Below are 27,694 nucleotides of genomic sequence, written 5' to 3' on the forward strand. Positions count from 1 at the left end.
CTATGCTATAAAAATGAAGTAAATTAGAATAAATCAAAATGCTATGATACACAAATTTGTGGAGAATCAATGAATTTTGTACATATACTTTGGATAAGAAGTGAAGATAGAATGAGATGAACCCAGAATTTGGTAGACTGAAAAAAATGAGTAAAGCTGTATTTGGAAAAATGCACAGTGCTTTCATTGATTATACATTTTGGTTCACTGCTGCCAAACACCATTTTATTAACATGAATATTTTCTTAATAATATTATATAGCTACAAATTATGAAACACCATGAAGTATGGAGGGTGGTATATAGGAAAAATTTTACAGTGTCCTACAAATGAAGTGCTATATTTATGTTTTTACTAATAAGTAATAGCTGTTGTTGCAGAAAAGGTAACTTGATCTCATAAAAGGAAAGGAGAAAAGAACTGGAGTAAATTATTTCTATTCTCCAAGTTTTAAAGGAGAATAAACAGTTCTTTGAAGAATAAAAGTGCTTTAAAAAGAAACAAAAAAGATAAAAAGATAAAAAAATTAAATATTTTGAAAAAAGAAAAAGAAACAAAAGATAAAAAGAATCTAGAGAGGGAAATCTTAACCTATGTCAGGAAAGAGGGTGGTGAGTAGAAGAATAAGACATAGAGAAGAACAAGGACTGCTGAATAGTTTAAGCTAATTGTAATGAAATATCTTCTATAAAAAAAAAGAAAACTTAGTTATCACAGTAGGTAGCAGCTATTTATAACCAAGAAATCATGATGTGGAACATGGTAACTTAAAGTAAGACATCATCAATCCAATGTTGATCATATAAAAAAGAGAAAAATAGTGGTGACTGGCATCTCTCTCTCTTGAGAAATTCCAAGTAGGGCTTGTTGACCTGAACTCTTGCATACCTCCAAAAGGGAGTTGGGAGAGAGATCTGATTCTAATGCTGATGCTGATGCTGATGCTGATGCTTATACTCCTCCTCCTCCTCCTCCTCCTCCTCTCTCTCTCTCTCTCTCTAATTCTGTGTGTATATATATACATATACATGTAAATGTATGTATGTATGCCTGGTATATAATAAAAAACTTACAAAGATTTATCAGATCCAAAGACTATTAACCACTTGGTGAGAGAATACCTTAGATGGGATGCTAGAAGTGATCAGAGGCGAGGCATAAACTATACTACTTTATCATTAAATTCAAAGAGTAATTTTTTTCCTTATTTCCATTTCCATCTTGGCCTGGTGCCAAAAGGGCAAGGTCTTTCAATTTGTTCTGAACTTCAATGTTCCTTTTGACTTTTTAGTAATTTCTATGGCTTTTACATTGTGGATTCATGATGCTTTAATTATTATTGTTTGTTATTATGAATATGCTCTAATTGTGTATTCAGAGCCCTGCTGACTCTGGGTGAGCTATCTTATAAATAAAATGATTATTTTCTTTTCATACTTTTGAATACCATTTGGGATAATTTAGGCTAATTCTCATTTGGATGACAGAATGAGACCTCTGGAGACCATAGTAGCAGCAGATTTTTTTGGAAATGATTTTGCATTGGTCTTCCTTCTCTTAGATTAGGCAACAGCTGTTCCTCTAGCTGTTGTTTCCCCTCATAAATGTGAAGATCTGCTGCTGAGTATCATATGAGTGAAGCATCTATTGTCTAAATGAGATTTTTTTCTTCTACTGTAATAAAGAATATTCAGTAATTGCTATGGAAACCCTGGAGCCCTCTCCAAGACTCTAATACACCAATAAGGAAGGCAAGTTGTATCTATTTGTCAAGATACCGTAGGGTGTTTTCTCCACTTTTAACATATTTTTCTACATTTATAGCATGTAATGGAACAAAGATTTGCCACTCAAGATAATGAGGTTAGCATTAGCCTAATCATCAAACACTCTAAAGGCTTTTTCTTTAAACCCAGTGATAACAGACATGAACTACTAGGAGAACATTTTCATCCTAACTTCATGGAATATTATTTTATTACCACCTTCATTTAAGTGGCAGAGTTCTGAAATATGAATCCATGAGGTGGAATTGTTTCCTTCTCTGAGAATCAATTCTACAAAATATAGAAAGGGAATATGCAGTCTCATATGAGGCCAGCAAATGTGCTGATATACTGCTAATAATGCAATCACCTCTCAGGCTAGTTTTTCATTTCTGTAAGTTCCCACCAATATAGAGTCTCTGATTGAAGGCTAATCAATTAGTTAATAAACATTTATTAAGCACCTACTATGTTCCTGACCTTGGGCTAGCAGATACAAAAAGAAGCTTCTGGGTTTTTTTAACTACCTATTTCAAAGAATCTGCATTCTAGCAGCAGAAAATAAGTACATTTAAAATATATACAGCATAAGTATAAAGTGAATAAACAGAAATTTATTTAAAGTAGCTAAATCCATAGTTGTTTGAGAGGGAGAGAACTAGCCTTGGGGAGAGATGCAAAAAATATTAGAAATTCAGCTGCATTCTTAAAGGAAGAGAGGGAAAAGGAAGAGTGACCAAAAAGGTACAGCTGACAGTGCATCCTAGATATGTGGATGGCAAGTGCAAAGACATGGAAACAGGAGGAGTGTTGTCTGTGAAGAACAAAAAGATTGTTTGACTCAACTACACCTGCTGGGAGCCATCAAAGACTACACTGTTTGACACGGTCATAAATGGAACCCGGGAACTGCAAAGCAGCCCCCTGGAAGGATGCAAACACCCACTGAAACCCCCTAAGTGACTTTCCTTATTAACATCCCCTTATTATTGGAATTGCTATGATTATTATTCTTACTTAACCCCAGGAAAAATAGATGAGAGAGCAACATGTTTGCAGGGTTAATACAGATGCCCCACTCTGTCCCCTATGAATTTTAGATCTTGTCTACCCTGATTAGACTTTAAAATCCTAACAACCTGGAATGTATACACCCCTACTTAAGAATTAAGTGTTTAGGAGGATGGCCTATGACAGACATGTGCTAGCAAATGACAAATAAGAAACAACTGACAGACCCCCTGGACTGTCCTAAGTAAACCTTAAGCTTCCATTGGTACATGTGAGATGCAGGAAGTGATGTAAAGAATGGCCTATATAGTTCAGGTCACTTCCTCTCTCTGAGCTTTCTCGCATAGACATGGCTCTCTCTCTTGCTCTTGCTCTCAGAGATGCTGGTCTCCTTTGGCAGCGTGGGGAAGCACTAGATAGCGTTTTGGCATTTTGGCATTTGTGGCTTTCCAGTGAGGTGACTGGAGAAGCTCCGTAGCATGGGTTAGGAGAGGCGTCTTTCCTGAGCGACCTGGGCAAGTGGTTAGGCTAATTCCTCCTTTCCTTTATCTCCTAAAGCACTATCCTCTTAGGAGGCCCCTCATCTTGGAGGAGACCTTGTGGCTGGAAGCCAAGCTAGTTTTAATTTTCTGAGGAGGCCTCATGGCTGAGTTCTCTGAACTTCCTTTGGCTTAGGATAGGCTGGAGAAAAACTTATATCCTTTTCTCTCTCTTCTTCTTAATTCCTTCCCTCTGTTGTAATTAAACCACCATAAAAATCCCAAACTGATTTAAGCATTTTATTGGGATTGAATTAATCCCTGGTGACCACTAGTATAATACATTCAGTCAATAACCCCTAATTTTACCCCTTACACCTCATAGGATATTACCAGGAGATCCCACTTACAAAATTAAACCTAAAAATTCTTATATACTCACTTAGATAGGATCCTCTTTTCTAGGTATAAAAACTTCTGGCAAATCTGTGCTCTGAATTCCCCAAACTGTATCTGGGTCATGTTGATTCTACCCTCTGACCCTGTACTTAGCAACAATGTTTCATTAACTACCTCCCTAGGCTTCCTATTTGTTGTTAGGTGGTATGGAAACATGTATGTTGAGAATGAAACTGTACCAAGTAGATGTGTGATCATGAGGATATAAAATAAAGCCAAGCCTTAGCCAAGGCGGAGCAGTTTATCCTGTGAAACCTATGCTGTGGGTTGAATGTGAAAGCTGTGTCCCATCCATCATTCCACCAACACTGTCCCACCTCCAAGATCCCATCCTCTGTGGGAGGCTGGCCCACCCCACAGCATACAACTACACTACAAAGAACTTTAAAAGAAAAACAGAAGACTTTCTGTTTTAGCCTAGGAAGTCAATGTAGTTGACTAAGTAGAAGAGTCATATAATCATATTTGTCTGTACTTTAGGAAAATTACTGTGGCAGTATGTATGGAATGAAGAAGAGTGAGGAAAAGGGGTAAGACGGAAAGGAAAGACCAGTTATACTTGCCTATTGTAATAATCTAGCACCTGGAAGAGAATCTAAACAAACACCAACAGTTATTGGACCTCTCATGGATAAAAGTCCATCAAGACTGAAATAAAGTAGTCATTCAAGTTGAAGGAAGACAAGGAAAGCATTATACAATGAAAACCTAGAAATAAGAGAAAATCAAGGAAAAATGGAAATGAAAAGTGACAGAGGCTTCAAAGAGTTCTAGGAAGGTGAAGACTCAGAAAATACCATCATATTCTGCCTCCAAGAGATCACTAATAGTAAATGTTTACTCCTCAATCCATGTACACTAGCCTTCTCACCCTTCTCTTCCCCCATTGTAGGACTCCTATCTTCCTGTCTTCCAGTTAGTTTAAACTTACCCCTTCAAATTTACCATGCATGATTAAATTATTGTCCTCCTTATTAACAATGGTTCTTGAATGTGCAAAGCTGGCTTTGTATGAAACAACACCCTTCAGGCTTTTTTTCACCTCCACTATTTGGTTGGGTGCCTTAGACAACAGGGTACACCATAGATGAAAATGCACAAAGACAATCGTCAACCTCGGTTACCGAGAGACTACTACTATACTATACTATAATCCCAGAGATATGTCAGAATGAGAACCACATGAGATAAAAACCAGAATGAGAAGTATTATGACCATGAAATAGTTCACTAAACATGGTATAGTCAACAACTGGGTCCATCAAGAAGATCTGGTATCATATTTCCTTGTGTTACTCCTGAAGAAGACCCTGTGCTTCTGACAGAATCTACCATGAATTCCAAAGCCTCCTTCAGATGTATGCTGCCATCTAAACCATTCTATCTTTGTATGTCTCTGGTTGTATTACTGGTAATATGATGTTCTAATCTACACTGTAACAATGATAGTTATGTTCTTCTTCATGCCAAGCTTCTTCTGAATGTGGCTGGCAGTAGACTTGCAGACTAACTCATAGAGACAGTGTCAGAGAAGTTTTAGCTTCACTACCACAGTTGAAGGGAAAATTATGAATGACATCAAAGAGAAGTAGTCTGCTAATACCCTAAACTTTGAGCAGAAGATGATCACTGCTGCATCCAGCTCTTCTCTGGACAAAAGCTATGACCTCCTTGAAAGTTATGAGTACCTCATTGGTCAGATTATCATACCTGAGAAAGAGGAATCTAGAAACTTTCTTCCATTTTATGTACTAAATCCTGTGGTATCCATCAAACTACTTTCAATTCAATTACGAAGTATAATGATGACATCTGTTAGGATCTGAATGCCAATATCATTTGGTTTAGTCATATCACTGTGTACTCACACATTCTCAACAGGGATTGAGACCCTTGACTGTCTACTCAAAATACTTCTAAAAGAATTGGTTTGTTTTCAAAGTGTATGACATAATAGTTTTGCAAAAAATAGACTATATTGACATGGTTTTTGGTGGGGTTTGGGGGACACGACTCAGGAGTTAGAAACAGGAATATTTAAAGTGATGAGCAATCTAAGTCAAACATACCCAAAATTCTATAATGTATAGATTAAGATCTTTAATTGTTGGTATGGCTTTTTTAAAAAAAGTCACTCCAAAATTTGAATAATGCACTATTACAGGGAGTTTCTCACCTTCATGAAATAAGCCCGGAAAAAATGAGCTAATTATATAAATCCAGACAGGAGGAGAAGGAGGGAAAGTAGTACTATTGCTAAAATATAAATCAGGTACAATTTTTTTAGAAAAACAAAACCTTTTGCATCTTCTATTCTCAGCATTGTTTCCCATTAGGAGATTAAACAGCTGATTCAATTAACTCTGAACAATGCCATGTACACAAAAGGCAAAGAAGGATTAACAATTACATGGAATTCACTTTCTAACCAAAGGTATACTTTCCCACCAGTGCACACAGTGTCCACAGATCAGAGTGGGCACAAACTTAAAATACTATTGTGGTATATAGGGACACATGTATAGGAAAGATGTGGCCAGAGCAATTCACAATTCAGTACACTGTGAGACTCTGGAAAGGCTTTATTTGGGCATTCTCTTTTCTGACTGCTCATAAGAGACCCTGTAAAACATTTCAAAGCAGTTCCTATGGTTCTTACTCCCACACAATAAGGTGGAGATAAAGACCAGTATATACCCTAAAGCCCTTGAGGAAAACCAGGATGCAGTATACCTTCAACTTAAGTTTGCTGTCTTGATAGGATTTTATTTAGCTTTTCACATACCACACCAGAGCATTTATTGTATCTGGCCTGGCACTCTACATCAAATCTTTTACTTTGGGTCTTAATGGATTTTTTTATTGTAGTTGACTCATTGGGATTTTGTTTTTATTTGGACTTATCTAATACATCTTTGTGAATGATTTCTATCCATATGGGCACTAATTCTCAGTTATCCTGTACCTACTTTGAAGACAAGGATATTGTCATTTATAGAGTGGCTAAGTGAAGGTCTGAATATATGACAGATGCTTAGTGAGAATTTTCGGATAATAAAAGATTCCTGAGTGGTGACTTCAAAAGCTCAATCCAATAGTAAAAAAAAAAAAAGCAGCAATTTCTCTGTTATTCTAGATAGATAGAGATTACATGGAGACATAATTGGGTAGGACAGTTCAATTATATGGGTATTATTCATATATCCTATAATGTTACTGTAATATAAGGAAGGTATACTAACATATAGGTGTCGTGTTAATTGGTTGTGTCCATGGTAATTATAAGTTATTTTTTTGAGAATGATAAAAGCATGTAAAAGCTACTATAAAGAGGAACCTCAGTTGTTAAGGGGTTACATTACCAAGAAGACATGCCACATTTATGTACTGTAGCCATATGGTGTCCCAATAAGTGGTTAATAAAACAAGATTACAAGACCTAGCTTAGACACAGGAGGCAATGTAGCAACTGCTGAGGTCAATGGATAACCAGGATATGATATCTAAGGCCCAATCTCTTGATGACTTTAAAAAGATTTAATACTTGAATTCACCTCAATTTCCTAAAGTGCTAATAAACTCTTGCTTACACCAATCACTGTTTTGAGTAGACTGAAAAAAAAAAATTAGGTTACCCCAAAGCCATTTGGAGATGCTAGAATGCCTTATTGCAACTACAATGATTAGAAAGTGCAAAACAACCTGGGTAGCACATGAAGTCCTGGTTCTTTTCCTTGAGTTTTTTTCTCACGACATAAGCAGTCATTATGAAGTAATATTCCTTGGAACAAGGCCACTGCCTGCTCGAGCCCCTTTCACTCACCCTATGGTGCAGCCAGCATCAGCTTCAATAGTCCAGACACAGTTGAGATTGTGGTCATATGGAGCTGGATACCCAGGTGATAGCACTTGCCCAGACACCTCTCCTTTGATAGTCCCTCCACACTCAGCTGAAAGAAATATCAACAGAGTGAGCAGAAAAGAAAAAACCCAATACAAAGAATTATGCCATTTCAGAATCTGAACTACATCTTTTTCTGAGACCCTCCAGTGGCACAAGGTGAAAGCAATAATCCCAGGATGTGCTGGGGCCTCAGAGACAGGAGTAGCCTAGCATGCTGACATTTTCCTTTGGCAATTTTGCCTGTTAAAAGAAGTTATCAGAGAAGAAATGTGCAGCCCTTTTAATATTATCATAAAACTCTTAAAATATCATAAACTCAAGGAAATAAGAACTTTAAAATGGGACTCTTCAGTCCAGAGATCAGAGTTGGACATACAAAAAGCGCTCCACCATGAGTTGACTCTGAGCCCCCAAATTCTATCAGATTAGAACAAGCTGTGCTGGGAAAAAAACAAGGGCCAATGGGCCACAGACATGAGAGTAAAAGGGACATAGGAAGATGAAGAAAGGACAGTTGAAGATAGGTAGATATGCTGGGGAAGAAAATAAGAATCATATAACAATAGCATGTTAAAGAAGAAAGGAACTGTAAAAATCCAACATAACTATTCATTTTATAGAAGAAATAGACTAAAACTACACAGCTGGAGTTAGAATACAAGTATAAATTAAACTCACTAAAATAACAATAACAATAAATAATAAAAATACATACCAAATAACAACAAGTACACAAATAGGTGCCATTTATAGAACACTTTGCTTTGCAAAGCACTTTAAAACTCATTAGTTCATTGACTTCTCAAGGTTTGATATAATGTGAACGGGAGTGACTTATCTGCAAATTCTGCCTCTGATGGAACCTAAACCCATGTTGTTTTCTCCTTATCCTCATTAGCTGTCCTACTGCCTTAGAGAAATCTATACTTCAAGGTCTCAAACTCCTGAATGATGGTAAATGCTGCTCATGCCACTTTTTCAGGAAGGGTCAACCATGAATCTTTTAACATGCAATTTTACTCTTTAATTTGCTTCCTTCTTCTCTATACCAGTTGCCTTGCTCCTCTCTCATCTTACTTTCCAGGTCCCTTTAATTTTTTCTTCCCCCATTAAAATACAATCTCCTTGAAGGTAAAGACTGTGTTTCTTGTCCTTATTTTTGTTACCAGTGTTTATTAACACAAAGCCTAGCACACTCTCAGGGTTTGCTTGATCACTGTTTTATCTACCTTTATGGATCTTTAATTTCCATGCTGATTAGACTTTAGACATCTCTGATGCTTCTTAATTCTTCAATGTTTTGGCATTCTCAGGGTATCTCAAAATGTGAAGTTATTTCTGGTTACAAGCGGTATCCAGCTTGCTCAAAATGGGGCCCACCTATAGACAGGATGAGGCATATAGCCTGACCTCCAGGGTATGAAGGAGGGATGGGAGCAAATAGCTTTTATTTCATTTTCCCAGGAAATCCTGAACTCCTTAACCAACAATGGACACTACTTTGGGTTAAGGTAATGAAGGCAATACTGAAAAGCATAGGTTATATGGAGGACTGATAGCATTACAGATATCCTCGACCATTCCCATTTCAGAGGATATTAATCTGGTTATATTGACCAGTGTGAAGTGTGGTAAAGAAAGTCCTTAAGGCACAGATGAGTTCTGATGGAGTAAGAATAGTAGTAAAAAATAATAGTTACAGACATTTATGCAGTGCTTTAAGGTTTGCAAAGCATTTTATGTACATTCTTTCATATGAAAGTGAATTTCTGGGCTAGAAGTAAGGAGAGTAGGTTGGGAGAGAAGAGCAGGAAAAAAATCACAAAAGGACATAGATGACAAAGTACTTACGAAAGGAGATAGAAGAGAATTCTGGGCAGGAGAGGAGAGAGAGGCAAGTAGAGCACAAAGCCATAAGAATATCTTTGCCTTTCTTTTCCCTTTACCATGGTCTAGTCCCAGTGGGGGGATATAGTGCCCACAGAAGATGCCTTAGATTAGAGGAGTTGCTTTATTATCTTATTCTTTCTTACAATATCCCCATGAAGGAAGTAGGGAAAGGAATTATATGTAGATCTCCATTTTATAGGTGGGGAAATGGAGACTGAAAAGTTTGGCCAAAGCCATTCAGTATCCACAAGTTAGAGTGGGCACCAACAAGGTTCAGTAGTGGCCAGGCATATATACAAAGCCCACATGTAATTAGGGCAACTGAAAATTCCAAAAGTTTCCAGACTCTAGAAGGGATTGATATAGGGATTCTCTCCTCTGACAACCCATAAGAGACCTTCTAAACTGCTCTAAGCAGCACCTTCTGCATAAGGTGGAGATAAAGGCCAGCATACTCCCTGAAGCTCGAGAGCAAGCCAAGCTCATTGCATCTTTCCTGGATTTTATCTAGCTTTCCACATACCACACCAGAGCCTTTGTTGTATCTATTTCTGGCACCTCTACTTCAAATCTCTGAACTACTGACTTTGGAGAACTAATGTTGAAACTCACACTAGAACAAATATACTAAGTCTTCCAACCAGTATTTTTTCAATTAACTATATCAGTTCTTTATTAGCATATCTGTTAAAATAACATATAACGGAAGGATTAGGAAGAATATGGGGGTGGAGAGCATAGGGCAGAGGTCAGGAGTCTGAAATCTGGTCTCAAATCTGCCACCAAGTAGCTATGTGACTTTGGTTTAGCTATTTAACACACCTAGGCCTCATTTTTCCTATCTATCCAATGGGAATAAGATTGGCTGTTTTTTATATGCCTGTCTGACATAGTAAGGATAAAAACATGGATGTGAGAGTACTTTGTAAAGTAAAAAAGTGCCACAAAGATGTGGTTTATAATTTCTATTCTGACATCCTCAGACTGAGAAGATTTATATCAAATCTTGATAATGACATCATCAAATAGCAAGTTAATTTTATTATTTTATCAAAAGAATAGGCAATGGGGATAGGGAAGCATAGCAATCTTACCAATGCAAATGGGTAGAGGTCTATCCCAGGCCCTGCGCTCTCCGGTCAGGCACATCAAAACTGGGCTGCCACGGAGGGTATACCCAGGGTCACAGCTGAAAGATACTGAGCTTCCTGCAAAGTGACCTCCATCATGTACTTTGTAGCCAAATTGGGGGATTCCAGGATCCTCACATTTGATGAGTTCAAAACCTAGCAGAGAAAAATACAATTGTAAAAAAGTGACCCACATTCAGAAACCCTCAAGGAAATCCTCTTACCCACCCTAATAAGGGCAGATAAGAGGACAATAATCACCACACTGACTTCACTCCTGCCTTTTCTGAGAAGGGCAAGAAGAAAGCTAGGTAACAAACAAACTCCTTAGAAGCAACTAATTGTTTCTCATCTTTGTGTTTTTGCATGTGTGCTTGCCTATATCCAGAAAGACTTTTCAACTCTTCAATTAAGACAAACTATTTCTCTATACACATTCAAAACTCATTTGTTACAGGAAATCTTTCCTGATTAATGCTAACAAATCCCGATTGCTTCTCTTCTCTATTTTGAATCTATTCAACAATAATGTACTCTAAATACATTATACTGAGTTATATATGTCTTCAAAGTGCTAATGGATGTGACCAGTCTGCCCAGCTGACATTTGAGTTCTTCAAGGTAAAAGCTCGGTATTCCACTGATTGTGTATTCATTCAAAGTGCTCTATCATTAGTGGATGTTTGATAAGTCCATGTTGGTGAACGACCATTTCTGGTAGGATGGAAAATGGGGGAAAATTCATTTCTAATTCTACTTTAAAAGCACATTATATTAGGATTAGAAAGCAACCTCTTTACTGAATGAAGAGATGACCTCAGAATAAAAATAAACCTTAGATCAAGTCTCCTTCTGACACATCATCCAGGCTATTTTTCCATGGGCAAGTCATTTAACTTCTTGGTGCCCCAGATAAATCACTACGACTATAAATTGCAAAGCAGGTATCAATATGCAGTGATAAGAGTAATTTCCTCACCAAGAATTCCTTTAATATTGAAATCAAAGAGTCTATCAAAAAAATCTCTCTGTGTTTTAAAAGTAAGTTTTGTTGAAAATGGAATGGTTCTGTTAAAACAAGACACTGTAGTTAAATGTAGGCTAATTCTATGCCCTGGTGGAAAATTTTTAGATCCAAAAATCACAGTATTAATTCTGAGTATATAAGTATATATGTACGTATGTACATGTGTGTGTAACCTCATCAATTTCCATGGATTTAACTATCTTTTTTAGGCAAATAGCACCCAATCTATATATCAACATCAAATCTCTTCCCTAAGTTTCCTATCTGTTTCACAGGTCGCTCACCAAGCATTTCTTTTTTTCTTTTTAAACCCTCACCTTCCATCTTACTTATTATCAGTTCCAACACAGAAGAGCAGTTAGAACTAGGCAAAGAGGACTAAGTGACTTGTCCAGGGTCACACAGCTAGAAAGATCTGAACCCAGAACCTCTTATCTCCAGGCCTGATTCTCTATCCACTGAGCTGCCCAGGTGTCACTTAACTAAGCATTTCAAAATGAACATCCTGGAAAAATACCAAGCTCAACAAATCTAAAATGTATCTTAGCTTTCTCCTAATACCTTTCAACCTTCCAAACTTTCCAGTCTCTGTCCTAGACATCCTTCCAGTGTCTTCAGTTCATAATCTTAGCATTAACCATCATCTTCATTATCTCTCACCTAATGTATTCAATAATTTTCCAAATCTTGTCATTTATGCCTTCACAAGATATCTCATATCCAAATCATTTTATCTACTCTGACAACTACTACATTGATTCAGGCCCTCATCTTCTAGATTATTGGCAATTTCCCAACTGGTTTCCTTGTCTCTTACCATTCCAATCTATCCCATATGCTGAGCTGAAGTAATCTCAGAACCAACCATTTGACTCCTCTATAAAGTCAACTACAGTGCTTTCCCACACTGCCTTGAACATTAGCTCTTAAAGCCCTTCACAGCCTGGCCATATATTGACTTACATCCTCAGTGGATATCATTCCCCTTCCCAGATTCTGCAATAAGGATAAACGGGCTTTCTCTTTCTTCTTTTCACAAAACTCTATCTTCCAGTTCCATGCCTTTCCACTGACTTTCCTCCATATCTGTAATGCCCACTCTCTTTATCTCCACTTCATAGAAGCCTTATTGTCCTTTAAGATGCAACTCAGGTGTCATCTCCTAAATGAAGTCTTTCCTAATCCAACTGATCAACTTATATTTAATTATTTTGGGTATGTATATGTATATGTACAAAATTCTCACATATGTATTCATTAATTATGTTTTATATTTATAGTGTATGCATATATATGTATTTGTATATAAATGTAGGCACACACATATATATTTGTTTCCTCCACTAGAATGTAAACTCATTTCAAGGTAGAGATTGTTTCAGTCTTTGTTTTTGAATTTCCAGAGCCTAACACAGTGCCAGGCATGTAATAGACACTTAAATATTTTTTATTGTAATATAATTACATAAACATCAATACATGCAATTAAGTATCACAAGATCATTGACTTAGAGCTAGAAGAGATTGTAGATCATCTGTCTGAGAGATTCTTAACCTGGGATAAGTGAACTTTGAAAATATTTTGATATGTAACTCAACATGATTGGTTTCTTTCATGGTCCTATATCTTTTGTCTCCTGCATTTAAAAATATCCTGAGGGGTAAGACTGTCAGAGAGGTCTATGACACAAAAAAGGCTAAGAACATCCTGAACTGGCTTATTTTACAGATGAGGAAACTGATGTCAAAACAGGTTAATTAATTTGTCCTAAGTCATGCAGGTAGTAAGTGGCAGAGTTTGGATTAAACATAGGTTCTTTGACTTCAAATACAATTACAACATATCACTTCTCTAAGAGAAGGACAAGGCTTGGAACATCCTAGCAAAGGAGCTAAAAAAGTCTCTTGATTAGAAAAAGGATCCAAGGGCATTTTGGAAAATATAGTACAACTTGACCTTTCTGGCTATAAAAGGAGGAAAATGTAGAAAAGTATTTTCCATAGTGCTGGAATACGTCATAAGGAAAATTCTCCCCTACAAGAGTTATTAAAGCTACATAAAAGAAAGGTTATAGTGAGGCTTCAGTTCCATGTACTAAGGAAATTATATAAAACCTTGAGAGCTGTCAGACAACCAAAATATCTGATATGAGAATTAAAAATTCTCTTTTAAAATCCACAAGCAAAGGATATTTTTAAAACCCATTACAAATTAATTGAATAGTTAAAAGAGTAGTAGGAAAGGTTATTTTCTAGTGTTACTACTTTTTAAAATCTTCTAAGTGTATATTATTTTTATAAATGTAGCGAGTCCATGTTATGCAAATAACTTCAATAACAATAACTTCTTTTAAACATTTTAAAAAGAGAAAATGATATAAAAGCATGGTACAATATTTGCATCAATTAACTATCCCTATAAGAGACCTTAGAGATGAGAGTCCATCATCCACATGGTGGCAGCTTACCTGAATTTAAGGGCTAGTTACTAAAATGAAGTAGTCAGTCTTTCGAGTATTAGCCTTAGAAAACCAAATCCATAAGGTGATAGTTAACAGAGATAAAATTACATTTTCTCCACATCTACCATGAAGGCAAGAACAGTATGTTTTCAGTACCCTCCCAAATACAAAAATGACAACAACAATACTTACTGGAAAACTGAAGTTCAAATCCCTTGCTGGTGTTCTCAGAGTCAGTAATAAAATCAAGCCACAGGCTGCTGGATGTGCTGTTTAAACTGACCCCCAGCATATCTGAGCGACTGAATACACCCAGCAAGCGCGCAGAATTATTGCTGCCATCATAGACCTGGGCACAGGAAAGACAAGGCCAAACTATTGCTTTAGAATTATGGAATATCTTAAGCATGAGTTTACTTAAAAGCAGTTACAACAAAGCTCTGAATGTGAGATTAATTTAAAACTGAGTAAGATTGATTGGAGGGAGTATAAACAATAGGATGCAATAAAGTAGAAATAGTATAATGGAAATGACAGAATGGAGACAGCATGAAGGCAGAGATCATGACAAGAGTGGCAGTTTTAGAGAGGGTAAAGGAGAGGAGCCAGTGACAAGAGATAGCTGAGATAGTAGAGGTAGCAGATATGAAAAAAAGCAGAGGTAGCATAAAAAACAGGAATGACAGAAAGTAGGGGCAGGAGGAAGGAGGGAAAAAAAGAAGAGAAAGTAACTGTGTAGATGCCCTGACTGTCTTTTGCTCTCACCCTTAGTCCTTTTATTGACTCAACACTTGATACAGGAAGACTTCAGTCTTTAAGCATCTTTGGTTATTTTGTTTCAGTGGAGAGTAACTCTTTAAGCGTTCTGCAATCTGTGTATCCCACCACCTAAATTCTCTTACAACTGGATCCCAGATCTAGAACTGTAAAGAACCCCAGAAACTATTTAGTCTAAACTCCTTTTTTATGAAGGCTGCTAGGTGGCAGTGAAGATCAAGTGGTACATCTGGAGTCAAACTCATCTTTGTGAATTGAAATCTGGCCTCAGACATTTGTGACTCTGGGCAAGTCACTTGATCCTGTTTGCCTCATTTTCCTCATCTGTAAAATGAGCTGGAGAAGGAAATGGGAAACTCCTCCAGTATCTTTGCCAAGAAAATCCCAAATGGATTCTCTGAAGAGTTGGATACAACTGAAAACAACTAAACAATAACCACTACCTCCTTATATAGAGGAAGAAACTGAGGCCTGGGAAAATTAAATAATTTGTCTATAGCAACACTGCTAATAAGAAGCAGAGACAAGGTTGGTACCTGGGCCTTTTGGCACTAGATCAGGGGCTCTTAACCTACAGGCTGTGACCTTGTTTAAGAAAACTATATTTCAATAGCTATGTTTCAATATAATTGGTTTCCTTTGTAATTTTATGTATTTAAAAACATTAATTTGAGAAAATGACGATAAGTCTCACCACACTACCAGAGGGGTCCATTACACAAAAATGTTTAAGAATTTCTATCTCAATAATCCCTGGACAAAACCCAAAGACACAGGTCATAAGACCACTGACTCAAAAGAAGAAGGACCTTAAAAATCATCTACAGTATTACCATTGTATCTTATAAATGAGGAAGCTGGAACCTAGAGAGACTTGCCAAAGCTGATACAAAGAATAAGAAGCAAAACTAGGATTTACCTGGTCCTCTAGTTCTAATTATGCCATTCTTCTCATTATAGAAAAGCAGCTAGTAGTACAACAGAAAGAGCAATAAAACTATAGTCAAGTTCAAATATGGCCTCAGACACTTAACATGAGCCCCTCAACAAATTGATTAACCTTTAACTGACTCCATTTCCACGACTGTAAAATTAGAATATTACTAGTACCTACTTCCCAATGATTTATTGAGATTGAATAAGAGATATCTATATATATATATGTATATATATATATAGATATCTCTTATTCAATGAGATTGAATAAGAGATATCTATATATATATATGTATACATATATAGATATCTCTTATTCAATCTATTTCAATCTATTCAATATTCAATAATTATATATTCAAAAATACATATACATATATAGATATCTCTTATTCAATCTATTTCAATCTATTCAATATTCAATAATTATATATATATAACTCAGTATAGTATCTAGCACATAGTAGGCACTTAATTAATTCTGTGTCCTTCCTTCCTTCCTCAGAATACACCGATCTTTACCCAGCTTATGCTGCCAAAGAAAAATTGACTTCTTGGGGCACTTATTCCTGAAGACTTGGCAACCCAAAAGTCTTGTCCTTACTAAACACTATTTCCTCTTGTAATTCAAATATAAGAGATACCTTTTTAATTTATTGATGTCCCTATTGTTCTACCCCCAGTAGACGAAGTGCTGACTACTTTTTTAGAAAGGGATAAGACCTCAGACAAATGAGTAAGATGCTATAGATGAGAGTAGCTTGAGGAGTAGGTATTTAGTACTTGAGATTTGGACTATCAGAAGTTAGGCTAGGTAGCTAACCACTCCCAGATGCATGTCATACAGAGGGAACAATGGCCAAAGCCTGCTGGGAACAGGACCTTCCACAGCCAACTGTCTTTCTTACTTGCTTTTTATCTGGCCTCAGGAATTCCAACAGGCAACTCTTGCTGGAACACTGAGCTAGGCCTCAAGGCTTCTAGCTATTATATTTATATAATGTTCTTGTATTTTTTATATAGCAAGCAACTGTAAGGTGAATTTAGATGAATATCTTTAGGTTCTTGTTTCTGTATAGTCAGAATTGTGTTATTTTATTACTGTAAATATTTGTAATTGTATATAATTTGAGACTTACATGTTTGAAAGATATGTTTTGCTTTTTTTCTTCCTCTTTTTACTTCTCCCTGTTTATAATATAGAATATAAGGTAGTTTTGTTTGAAAGATCCACTGGGGAGACTAGTCTCCCAAAGAATCTTAGGGGGGAGGTGATATATTAAAGGAATTTTCTTAATCTCCCTGTGTCTCTTTAAGAGCAGAAGATTTCTAACTGAGAGAAGAATAGATGAGAAGAGAGTTAGCTAGAGCTGAAGATTCCATTATGTAGGAGATGAGATATATGAGAGAGTTGGGAGTTGAGGACGGTTGCCTTGGGATTCCCTAGAGAGCAGGAGGTCTAGTTCAGTCTCTCTCTCAGTCAAGAGATTGCCAGGCAGTTTTACTACTGACCGTTGGGATAGAGAAATGGATTTAAGGAGGTTGTAGGTGATTAATGTTCATTGATTAGCTTAAGTAGGTAGATAGTGAATATGTTTCTAGATAGGAGTAGTGTAGATAAGTTAGCCCTGTTCTGTCAGGCAGAAGAACCTTCCTTAAAGACAGTTAGAATAGGATTTTTTAAAAGAAATTTTAGGTTGGATTAGGATTCTAGGTATAGTCATAAAGTATTCCTCCTTTCTATTTTCCACCTGAACTTCTTCTAATTTAAACTTTTATCAAACTGCTCTCCTCACTTTGGTCAAACTCCTACAAAAATTAACCCTTAAGAGTCTGGTGAGCCAGGTAGGAGCTTTATTCATCTATTAATCTTCTGTTCCTTTTCAATAATAGGCAAAAGGGTAGATGTGTAACCATGGTGCTATATCATGATACAGGTAGTAAAGAATAAGGTTCCATTCTATCTCAAACAACTCCTACTACCAGGGTACTTGACTAAGATGTTACATCTCACAGTTTTAGATTGTCTCCAATTATTACCTTTTCTGGGAGTATTTGTTCTGTCAGGATTATTTCAAGAATGCCAACTTTATCAAATATGTAGTCTAATTCTCTCTAAGAAAAGGAAACAGCTGAAAGATAGCTTAATGGAAACTAGAGTGGCATACCTGGAACATTTTATCTCTCAAATGACCAAAACTATTTCTCAACAGAATGAAAGTATCTCTCATTTTACCCAACCTGTCTCTCCTACTGTTTCTACTTCTTACACCAAGGCAGCTAAAGCAAAAACCTAAAAGAAAGAAGCTAAAACCCTACCTCCCTTAAGAGAAGTACTGACTTCCGGTCAAGATGGCGGCTTAGAGGCAGTGAAAGTTTAGACCTCTGAAAACCCTTCCTTACCGATCACAAACTGAATACTCCTAGGACAACGAAATTCAAACTGAACAACAGGACAGACCCGGGGAACCCTCCTGAACCTGGATCAAAAGATATGCCCCCCCCAAAAGCCAGAACCTTAGATTACTTGGATCTAAGGGGTAGACAGATGGAAGGTCCCAGAACCCATTCCCCCACCCCAGAGTGCTGAGCCCATGGTAGCAGCAGGAAACTCAGGGCCAGCAAAAGGGCCTCAGTGGGGGGCTATTCTGAAGGCCTCACCTTGAAAGCAACCTGAGCCAGTCTCTGCAGTGCTCAACACAGAAGGCAGGGAAACATAGAGAGAAGGGGGAAGCCTGTATCCCCCTGACTGGGTCCTTCCATCTGAGTCTCAAGGGAGATTCCAGCTTTAGGGCACCAGCTGAACTCAATCCCATCAAGAGCCCTCAGAGTTTCTGAAAGGACAGAAACCTCAGGGCTGGCAAAGGGGTTGCTCCAAAGGGCTTACCTTGAAAGTAACCTGGGCCAGTCTCTGGGCATTCAACACAGACTGTAGAGGAGGAGGTTTTTTTTTTTTTTTTTGGTTTGGGGATCATTCGGCCCACACCAGCTGAACTTAATCGCATCAGGAGCCCTCAGAACCTAGGGAGGCCACAACCCCTCCCTCCTTAGAGAGTAGGGGTATTCTGAAAGAACAGAAACCTCAGGGCCAGCAAAGGCACTGAGATACCTTGCGGACAGTGCTGTGCCAGATCCAGAGCATGGAAGTAAGGCAGCGGAGAAGCAACTGGAGGGAACTGAGAGCAGTAATTCCCAAAACACCAGCAGGCAGGGGAGGACAGACCTTGGGCCTCCCCGGGAAGATAGAACAGCTGCAGAGAAAGGACAATCTACCTGGGGCTATAGCCTTGGACCATCAGACAGATACACGAAGAGCCAGTCCTTCTCACTCAGATAGAGATGGAAAACAGTACAGAAGTAGAAAAACCTCCAAACACCAAGAAAATAAAGAAGAAGGGGGTGACTTTGGTCACATTTTATGGAGCAAAAATACAAAATACAGAGGAGATAGAAGAGGTAACACAAGCAAATGCTCCAATACCCTCCAAAGGAAATGGAAACCCTCCACAAACAATTGAAGAATTTAAATAGGAAATGATCAAAAAGATGGAAGCCTTCTGGCAGGAAAAGTGGGAAATAATGCAAAAGGAATTCAACAATTTGAAGCATGAAAAAACACAACTACAAAAACAGTTTGACCAAACTGAAAAGGAAAAACAGGCTTTAAAAGTCAGAATCAGGCAACTGGAAGAAAATGATCTTGCAAAAGAGCAAGAATTAATAAAGCAAAGCCAAAAGACCAAGAAATTAGAAGAGAACATGAAATATCTCACTGAAAAGGTGATAGACTTGGAAAATAGAGGAAGGAGAAACAATCTGAGAATAATTGGCCTTCCAGAAAAACCAGAAATAAATAATAATCTCGACATTATAGTACAAGATATGATCAAAGAAAATTGCCCAGAGATTCTAGAACAAGGGGGAAAACAGGCATTGAAATAGTTCACAGAACACCCTCTACACTAAATCCCCAAAAGACATCTCCCAGGAATGTAATTGCCAAATTCTATAGCTTTCAAGCAAAAGAAAAAATCTTACAAGAAGCCAGAAAAAGACAATTTAGAATGCCAATCAGGGTCACACAAGATCTTGCAATTTCCACTCTGAATGACCGTAAGGCATGGAACATGATTTTCAGAAAGGCTAGAGAGCTAGGTCTTCAACCAAGAATCAACTATCCATCAAAACTGACTATATACTTCCAGGGAGAAGTTTGGGCATTCAACAAAATACAAGATTTCCAAGTTTTTGCAAAGAAAAGACCAGAGCTCTGTGGAAAGTTCGATATCGAAAAACAAAGAGCATGGAATACCTGAAAAGGTAAATATGAAGGAAAGGGAAAAGGAGAAAAATGTCATCTTTTTCTTTTATTCAAACTCTCTTCTATAAGAACTACATTTATATCAATTTATATATATTAATATGTGGGGAAAATGTAATGTGTAACTCTTAAAAATTATATGCATCATCAGAGTAGTAAGAAGAATCATGCATAGGGAACATTTGGGGCATCAAGATGATATGAAGAAAGGGGAGGATAGAAAGGAAAAGGGAGAGGAGAATTGTTGATGGAACTAAGATATAATCCAAAAAATGGGGGGGAGAAAAAAACTAAATAGAATAATCTTTCTCACACAAAGATACACATGGGAAGTGGAGGTGAAGAAAACTCCTATAAGAAGGAGAGGAAGAGAGTTTTTACTTATACCTTACTCTCAGTGAAATCAACTCTGAGAGAGGGAAGAGCATCCAGATCCATTGGGATCTTGAATTCTATCTTATCCAACAGGGGTAGGGAGAAGGGAAAACCAAGGGGGTTACGGGGGAGGGAACACAAAAAGGGAAGGAAGAAGAGGGGGGAGGGGGAACAAAAAGGGAGGGGCTATAAAGGGAAACATATCAAGGAAGGGGTCTAGGGGGATTGATTTAAAGTAAATCACTGGCTTAAAAGGTTATAGCTAAAGAAGAAAGGTCAGAATTAGGGGAGGATATCAAAATGCCAGGGAGCCCACAAGTGACAATCATAACTTTGAACGTGAATGGGATGAACTCACCCATAAAACGTAGACGAATAGCAGAATGGATTAGAATCCAAAACCCTACCACATGTTGTCTTCAAGAAACACACATGAGGCAGGTAGACACCCACAAGGTCAGAATTAAAGGATGGAGTAAGACCTTCTGGGCCTCAACTAATAGAAAGAAGGCAGGAGTTGCAATCATGATATCTGACAAAGCTAAAGCAAAAATAAACATAATTAAAAGGATAGGGAAGGTAATTATACTTTGTTAAAAGGGACTTTAGATAATGAGGAAATACCACTAATCAACATGTATGCACCAAATAGTATAGCACCCAAATTTCTAATGGAGAAACTAGGAGAATTGAAGGAAGAAATTGACAGTAAAACCATATTAGTGGGAGATGTGAACCAACCACTCTCAAATTTAGATAAATCAAAAAATAAATAAGAAAGAGGTAAAAGAAATGAATGAAATCTTAGAAAAATTAGAGTTTATAGACATATGGAGAAAAATAAATAGGGACAAAAAGGAATACACCTTCTTCTCAGCACCACATGGCACATTCACAAAGATTGACCATACACTAGGTCACAGAAACATGGCATACAAATGCAGAAAAGCAGAAATAATAAATGCAGCCTTTTCAGATCACAAGGCAATAAAAATAGTGAGCAGTAAGGGTATATGGAAAACCAAATCAAAAATTAATTGGAAATTATATAATATGATACTCCATAATTGGTTAGTTAGAGAACAAATCATAGAAACAATTAATAATTTCATCAAGGAAAATAACAATGGTGAGACTTCCTTTCAAACCTTTTGGGATGAAGCCAAAGCAGTACTTAGAGGAAAATTCATATCCCTGAGTGCATATATTAACAAACTAGGGAGGGCAGAGATCAATGAATTGGAAATGCAAATAAAAAAACTTGAAAGTGAACAAATTAAAACCCCCCAGAAGAAAACCAAACTAGAGACCATAAAAATTAAGGGAGATTTAATAAAATCGAAAGTGATAGAACTATTGAACTAATAAATAAGACTAGAAGCTGGTACTTTGAAAAAACAAACCAAATAGACAAAGTACTGGTCAATCTAATTAAAAAAAGGAAAGAAGAAAAGCAAATTAACAGAATCAAAGATGTAAAGGGGGACATCACCTCCAATGAAGAGAAAATTAAGGCAATCATTAAAAATTACTTTGCCCAATTATATGGCAATAAATATACCAATCTAGGCGATATGGATGAATATATACAAAAATACAAACTGCCTAGACTAACAGAAGAAGAAATAGAATTCTTAAATAATCCCATATCAGAAAATGAAATCCAACAGGCCAACAAAGAACTCCCTAAGAAAAAATCCCCAGGGCCAGATGGATTCACAAGTGAATTCTATCAAACATTCAAAGAACAGTTAATCCCAATACTATACAAACTATTTGACATAATAAGCAAAGCAGGAGTTCTACCAAACTCCTTTTATGACACAAACATGGTACTGATTCCAAAACCAGGCAGGTCAAAAACAGAGAAAGAAAATTATAGCCCAATCTCCCTAATGAATATAGATGCAAAAATCTTAAATAGGATACTAGCAAAAAGACTCCAACAAGTGATCAGAAGGGTCATCCACCATGATCAAGTTGGATTTATACCAGGGATGTAGGACTGGTTCAATATTAGGAAAACCATCCACATAATTGACCATATCAACAAGCAATCCAACAAAAATCACATGATTATTTCAATAGATGCAGAAAAAGCCTTTGATAAAATACAACACCTATTCCTATTAAAAACACTAGAAAACATAGGAATAGAAGGGTTGTTCCTAAAAATAATAAACAGTATACATCTAAAACCATTGGCCAACATAATCTGAAATGGGGATAAACTAGACGGATTCCCAATAAGATCAGGAGTGAAACAAGGATGCCCATTATCACCTCTATTATTTGACATTGTACCAGAAACACTAGCAGTAGCATTAGAGAAGATAAAGGAATTGAAGTCATCAAAATAGGCAAGGAGGAGACCAAGTTATCACTCTTTGCGGATGACATGATGGTCTACTTAAAGAATCCCAGAGATTCAACCAAAAAGCTAATTGAAAAAATCAACAACTTTAGCAAAGTTGCAGGATACAAAATAAACCCGCATAAGTCATCCGCATTTCTATATATCTCCAACACAGCTCAGCAGCAAGAACTAGAAAGAGAAATCCCATTCAAAATCACCTTAGACAAAATAAAATACCTAGAAATCTATCTCCCGAGACAAACACAGGAACTAGATGAACACAACTACAAAACACTCTCTACTCAACTAAAAATACACTTGAGCAATTGGAAAAACATTAACTGCTCATGGGTAGGATGAGCCAATATAATAAAAATGAACATCCTACCCGAAGTTATTTATCTATTTAGTGACATACCCATTATACTTCCAAAAAATTTCTTTACTGATTTAGAAAAAACCATAACAAAATTCATTTGGAAGAACAAAGGATAAAGGATTTCCAGGGAAATAATTTTAGGGTAACATTTTCAATTATACAACACTCATTCTTTAGGATGAGATTTTTTTCATTTCTAATTAATTTTTAGTCTTTATTTATAAAGAAATTATAATGTTCAGATTATTCATTGGCCAGTAAATTTCTGAAAGTGAAGCTTAAATACTTTGACACCATAATCAGAAGACAGGACTGGTTAGATAAGACTCTGATGTTTGGAAAAGATTTAAGGCAAAAGGAAAATGGAATAGCAGAGGATGATATGGATAGATGTGTGACTTTTCAGGCAGGTAAAATTTATAAGTCATAAATTCTTTCCTTATCCATAAGTCTGACCGGTAAGCTTTTCTGTGTACCCTAATTCATTTATGGTATCACCCTTTAATTCTAGATCAAGTATGCATTTTGACTTTACCTTGGCATATAGTGTGATATGTTCATCTATGCCTAGTTTCTACCATATTATTCTCCCTTTTTCTGAGCAGTTTTTGTCAAACATTGAGTTCTTTCCCTAATAGCTTAGATTTTTCAGTTTCTCAAACATTAGGTTATTATGTTCATTAACTACTGTGTGCTTATGTCCTAATCTATTTCATTGATCCATTAGTCTGTTTCTTAGCTAGTACCAAACTGTTTTGTTTCCTTCAAAGTACAGTTCAAAATCTAGCACAACTAGGTTTCCTTCCTTTATATCTTTTTTTTTATTAATTTCCTTGACATGCTTGATGTTTTGTTCTATATAAATTTTATCATTCTTTCTGTTCTTAGAAATATTTTCAAGCAGTTTGTTTGGTATGGTACTGAATAGGTAAATTAACAGGTAAGATTGTCATTTTTATTATATTGGCTCAGCCTATCACTGAGAAATTAATATTTTTTCTAGTTGTTTAGGTCTCATTTTATTTGCATGAAAAGTGTTCTGTAATCGTGTTTGTATAGTTGCTGGGTTTGATTTAGTATGCAAACACCTAGGTATTTTATGTTGTTTACAATTATTTTAAATGAAAATTTATTTTCTATCTCCTGCTATTAAACTTTGTTGATGGTGAATATAAATGTTGATTTATGTGAGTTCATTTTGTTTCCTGCAACTTTGCTAAAGTTCTTAGATTTTTAAAACTGGGTTTTTTATTGATCTCTGGGGTTCTCTATTTATGCCATCACATCATTTGAAAAAATCTATAGTTTTTGTGTCCTCATAGACTCTTCTGATACCTTCAATTTTTTTCTACTTTTATTGCTATTGCTACCATTTCTAGAAGAATATTAAATAGTAGTGGTGATAATGGGCACCCATAAAATACCTCTGATATTTTGGGAAAAGGTTCTAATTTGTCCCCAATAGAGATAATGCTTGCTCATGGTTTTAGATAGTGCCTCTTCACTTTAACTAAAGTGTTTTTCTAAGGAATGGGTTTTGTATTTTATCAAAAGCTTTTTTTTTTCTTTGTATCAAGGTAATTACATGTTTTCTGATGGATATTTTTTTATTGATATTGGGTAATTATAGTATCCTATCCCTGCATTCTTGGCATTAAACTCATTTGGTTATGGCATATGATCCTTGTGATATAATGCTGTAATCTCCTTGCTGGTACTTTATTTAAAAATTTTTGCATCAATATTCATTAGGGATATTGTCTATAGATTTCCTTCTCCATTTTAGTTTTTCCAGGTTTGGGTATCAATACCATATTTGTGTCATAAAAAGAACTTGAAGAATTCCTTCTTCCACTATTTTTCCAAGTAATTTATGTAGTAGTAGAATTAATTGTTCTTTGAACATTTGGCAGAATTCTCTTCTGAATCCATCTGGCTCTTGGGCCTTTTTCTTAGGGAATTCTTTGATGGTTTGTTCTATTTATTTTTGTAATGGGGTTAAGTATTCTATTTCCTCTTTGGTTAATCTGGACAGTTTTTATTTTTGTAAATATTCAACTATTTCAATTTGTCAGATTTATTGGCATGTAGTTATTGAAACCAGCTCCCAATTACTGCTTTAATTTCTTCTTCATTGGTTGTGATTTTGCCTTTTTCATTTTTGATTTTAGTAATTTGGTTTCCTGCTATCTTTTTAAATCAAATTAACCAATGGTTTATTTTATTAATTTTCCCATAAAACCAGCTCCTTGTCTTGTTTATTAGTTAAGTGGCCTTTCTACTTTCAATTTTATTTCTTCTTTATTTTATAGGATTTCCAGTTTATGTTAAATTGGGAATTATTAATTAGTTCATTTTCTAGTCCACGTCCAATTCATTGATCTGTTCTTCCTCTATTTTACTGATATAAGCATTAAGAGACATATATATTTACCTAGGTACAGCTTTGGCTGCATCCCATAATTTTTGATATGCTGTCACCTCATTCTCTTTAATAAAATTATTGATTGTATGATTTGTTCTTTAACATTATAAAAGTTAAAATTAAATCTCAAATATTAAAATGTTATATTTTAAGGGATTTTTTAATGATCATTAGAAATCAAGGAATAAAGAGGATACAAAATAAAGACCATGTGCCCTTGGTGATTAACCATTTCAAAACCCCCACTCACCAGCACCATGTTCCCCAACAGGGCCAAAAAGAGGGCAGGACCCTCCACATCCCTGTCTAATATCCCCTTTGTATAGAAAGTACATAACGACAGGAAGTCAGTGGGCTCCCAGGAAATGTAGTTCTTTTTTAGGGTAACATTTTCAATTATACAACACTCATTCTTTAGGATGAGATTTTTCATTTCTAATTAATTTTTAGTCTTTATTTCTGGAGCTCTTTGTTGAATATCATTTTTATTGCATTCTGATCTCAAAAGCATGAATTTAATATTCTGCCATTCTATAGTTGTATGTGAAGTTTTTATGCCCTATTATGTGGTCAAGGCACATTCCTTTCTATTCCCATCCAGTTTTCTACACAAGTCTATCATATTTAACTTTTTTAGAGTTCTATTTTCCCTTTTATAACTTCTTATTTATTTTTGGTTGTATTTATCTACTTATGGGATAGGAAGGTTGAAGTCCCCACTAATATAGTTTTACTGTCCACTTCCTCCTGTAACTCACATAATTTCGCATTTAGGAATTTGGATGCTATGTCACTTACTGCACTTATGTTTAGTATTAATATTGTTTCATTGTCTGCAATGCTTTTTATCAAAATATAATTTCCACCCTTATCTCTTTTGATTAAATCTATTTTTACTTTTGCTTTGTTTGAGATCATGAATGCTACCTTTGTTTTTGTTTTTGTTTTAATCTTTGACTGAAGAATAGCAGATACTGCTCCAGCCCCTTTCTTTTACTTTGTGTGCAACTCCCAGTGTTAAAGGTGTTTTTTTGTAGACAGCATATTGTGGGGTTTTGGCTTTTAATCCACTGCTATCATTTTACATTTTATACGTAGTTCACCACATTTACATTCATAATTATGATTACTGAGTGTTTCCTTCCATCTTATTTTCTGTTTACCCTTCACTTTCTCCCCTTTCAGCTTTTCCTTGTTGACAAATATTTTGATTCTAACCACCTCCTTCCCTAATTTTCCCTCTTTTCTGTCCACCCCCACACCCCTTCTTTTTTAATTCCCCTTTCCCTCCTATTTCTCTCTAGGACCATGTTGGAGAACCAATGGTATGTATGCTGGAGGGGGCTGCTCCCCTTCTGTTCTCCACCACACCTGAAGACATTTTTCATTTCATCTACCCCTGTCTAGCAGTTCACTGGGAACACTTCCTTCCTCCCCTTTCTGGGGTGAAGGGATGGCTCAAATGCAATGTGAGGGTGCAGTTCAAGTGTTGCCCACTACACCTCCTATCTTCACTTCTACTCTATTGACCATGACACACCTCTTTATGCATGATGATTTATCTCCTTTTAACTCTCCTTTACTCTTCTCCTCATGTGTTTCTCTTTCCCATATCTTGATTTTTTTTATATTAACCCATACTGTTGTAAGGTATAAATATTGATGGTTTGATTAAAATATATTAAAATTATAATCACCATTCTGAAATTTACTGAATTTACTGAAATTTGTCAATTTTCAGTTTTCTGTTAAATTTTTGTGCTTTTCTTGAATGGCAGATTTGCTCATCAAATTTTCTTTTCTTTTATGTCCTGTTTTTTTTTTTCCTTGTCAAGAATACCTGGATATCCTCTATTTAATTAAATATCACTTTCCCCCTCCACCTCCCCAGAGGATTATGCTCAGTTTCTCTGGATTTGGTTGTAGGACTATATTTGTCTTTTGGAATATAATATTCCATGCCTTATAGATATTTAGTGTGGAATCTTTTCTGTCT

At 36.2% G+C, this 27,694-nt stretch overlaps 1 protein-coding gene across 7 annotated transcripts in view; it reads right to left on the reverse strand.

Moving 5' to 3' along the window:
• CSMD2 (CUB and Sushi multiple domains 2) overlaps nucleotides 1-27,694 on the reverse strand; it is a 1,065,508-nt gene that overhangs the window by 285,486 nt on the left and 752,328 nt on the right. For all 7 annotated transcript variants that reach the window (XM_056795117.1, XM_056795119.1, XM_056795118.1 and 4 more), the window contains 3 exons: nucleotides 14,322-14,478; nucleotides 10,605-10,796; nucleotides 7,540-7,666 (listed from right to left, as the gene is read on the reverse strand). In XM_056795117.1, the coding sequence (XP_056651095.1) occupies nucleotides 7,540-7,666; nucleotides 10,605-10,796; nucleotides 14,322-14,478 (476 nt within the window). The remainder of the gene's footprint in view (nucleotides 1-7,539; nucleotides 7,667-10,604; nucleotides 10,797-14,321; nucleotides 14,479-27,694) is intronic.

The sequence above is a fragment of the Monodelphis domestica genome, chromosome 4 (assembly GCF_027887165.1).
Source record: "Monodelphis domestica isolate mMonDom1 chromosome 4, mMonDom1.pri, whole genome shotgun sequence".
In the NCBI taxonomy this organism is placed as follows: domain Eukaryota; kingdom Metazoa; phylum Chordata; class Mammalia; order Didelphimorphia; family Didelphidae; genus Monodelphis; species Monodelphis domestica.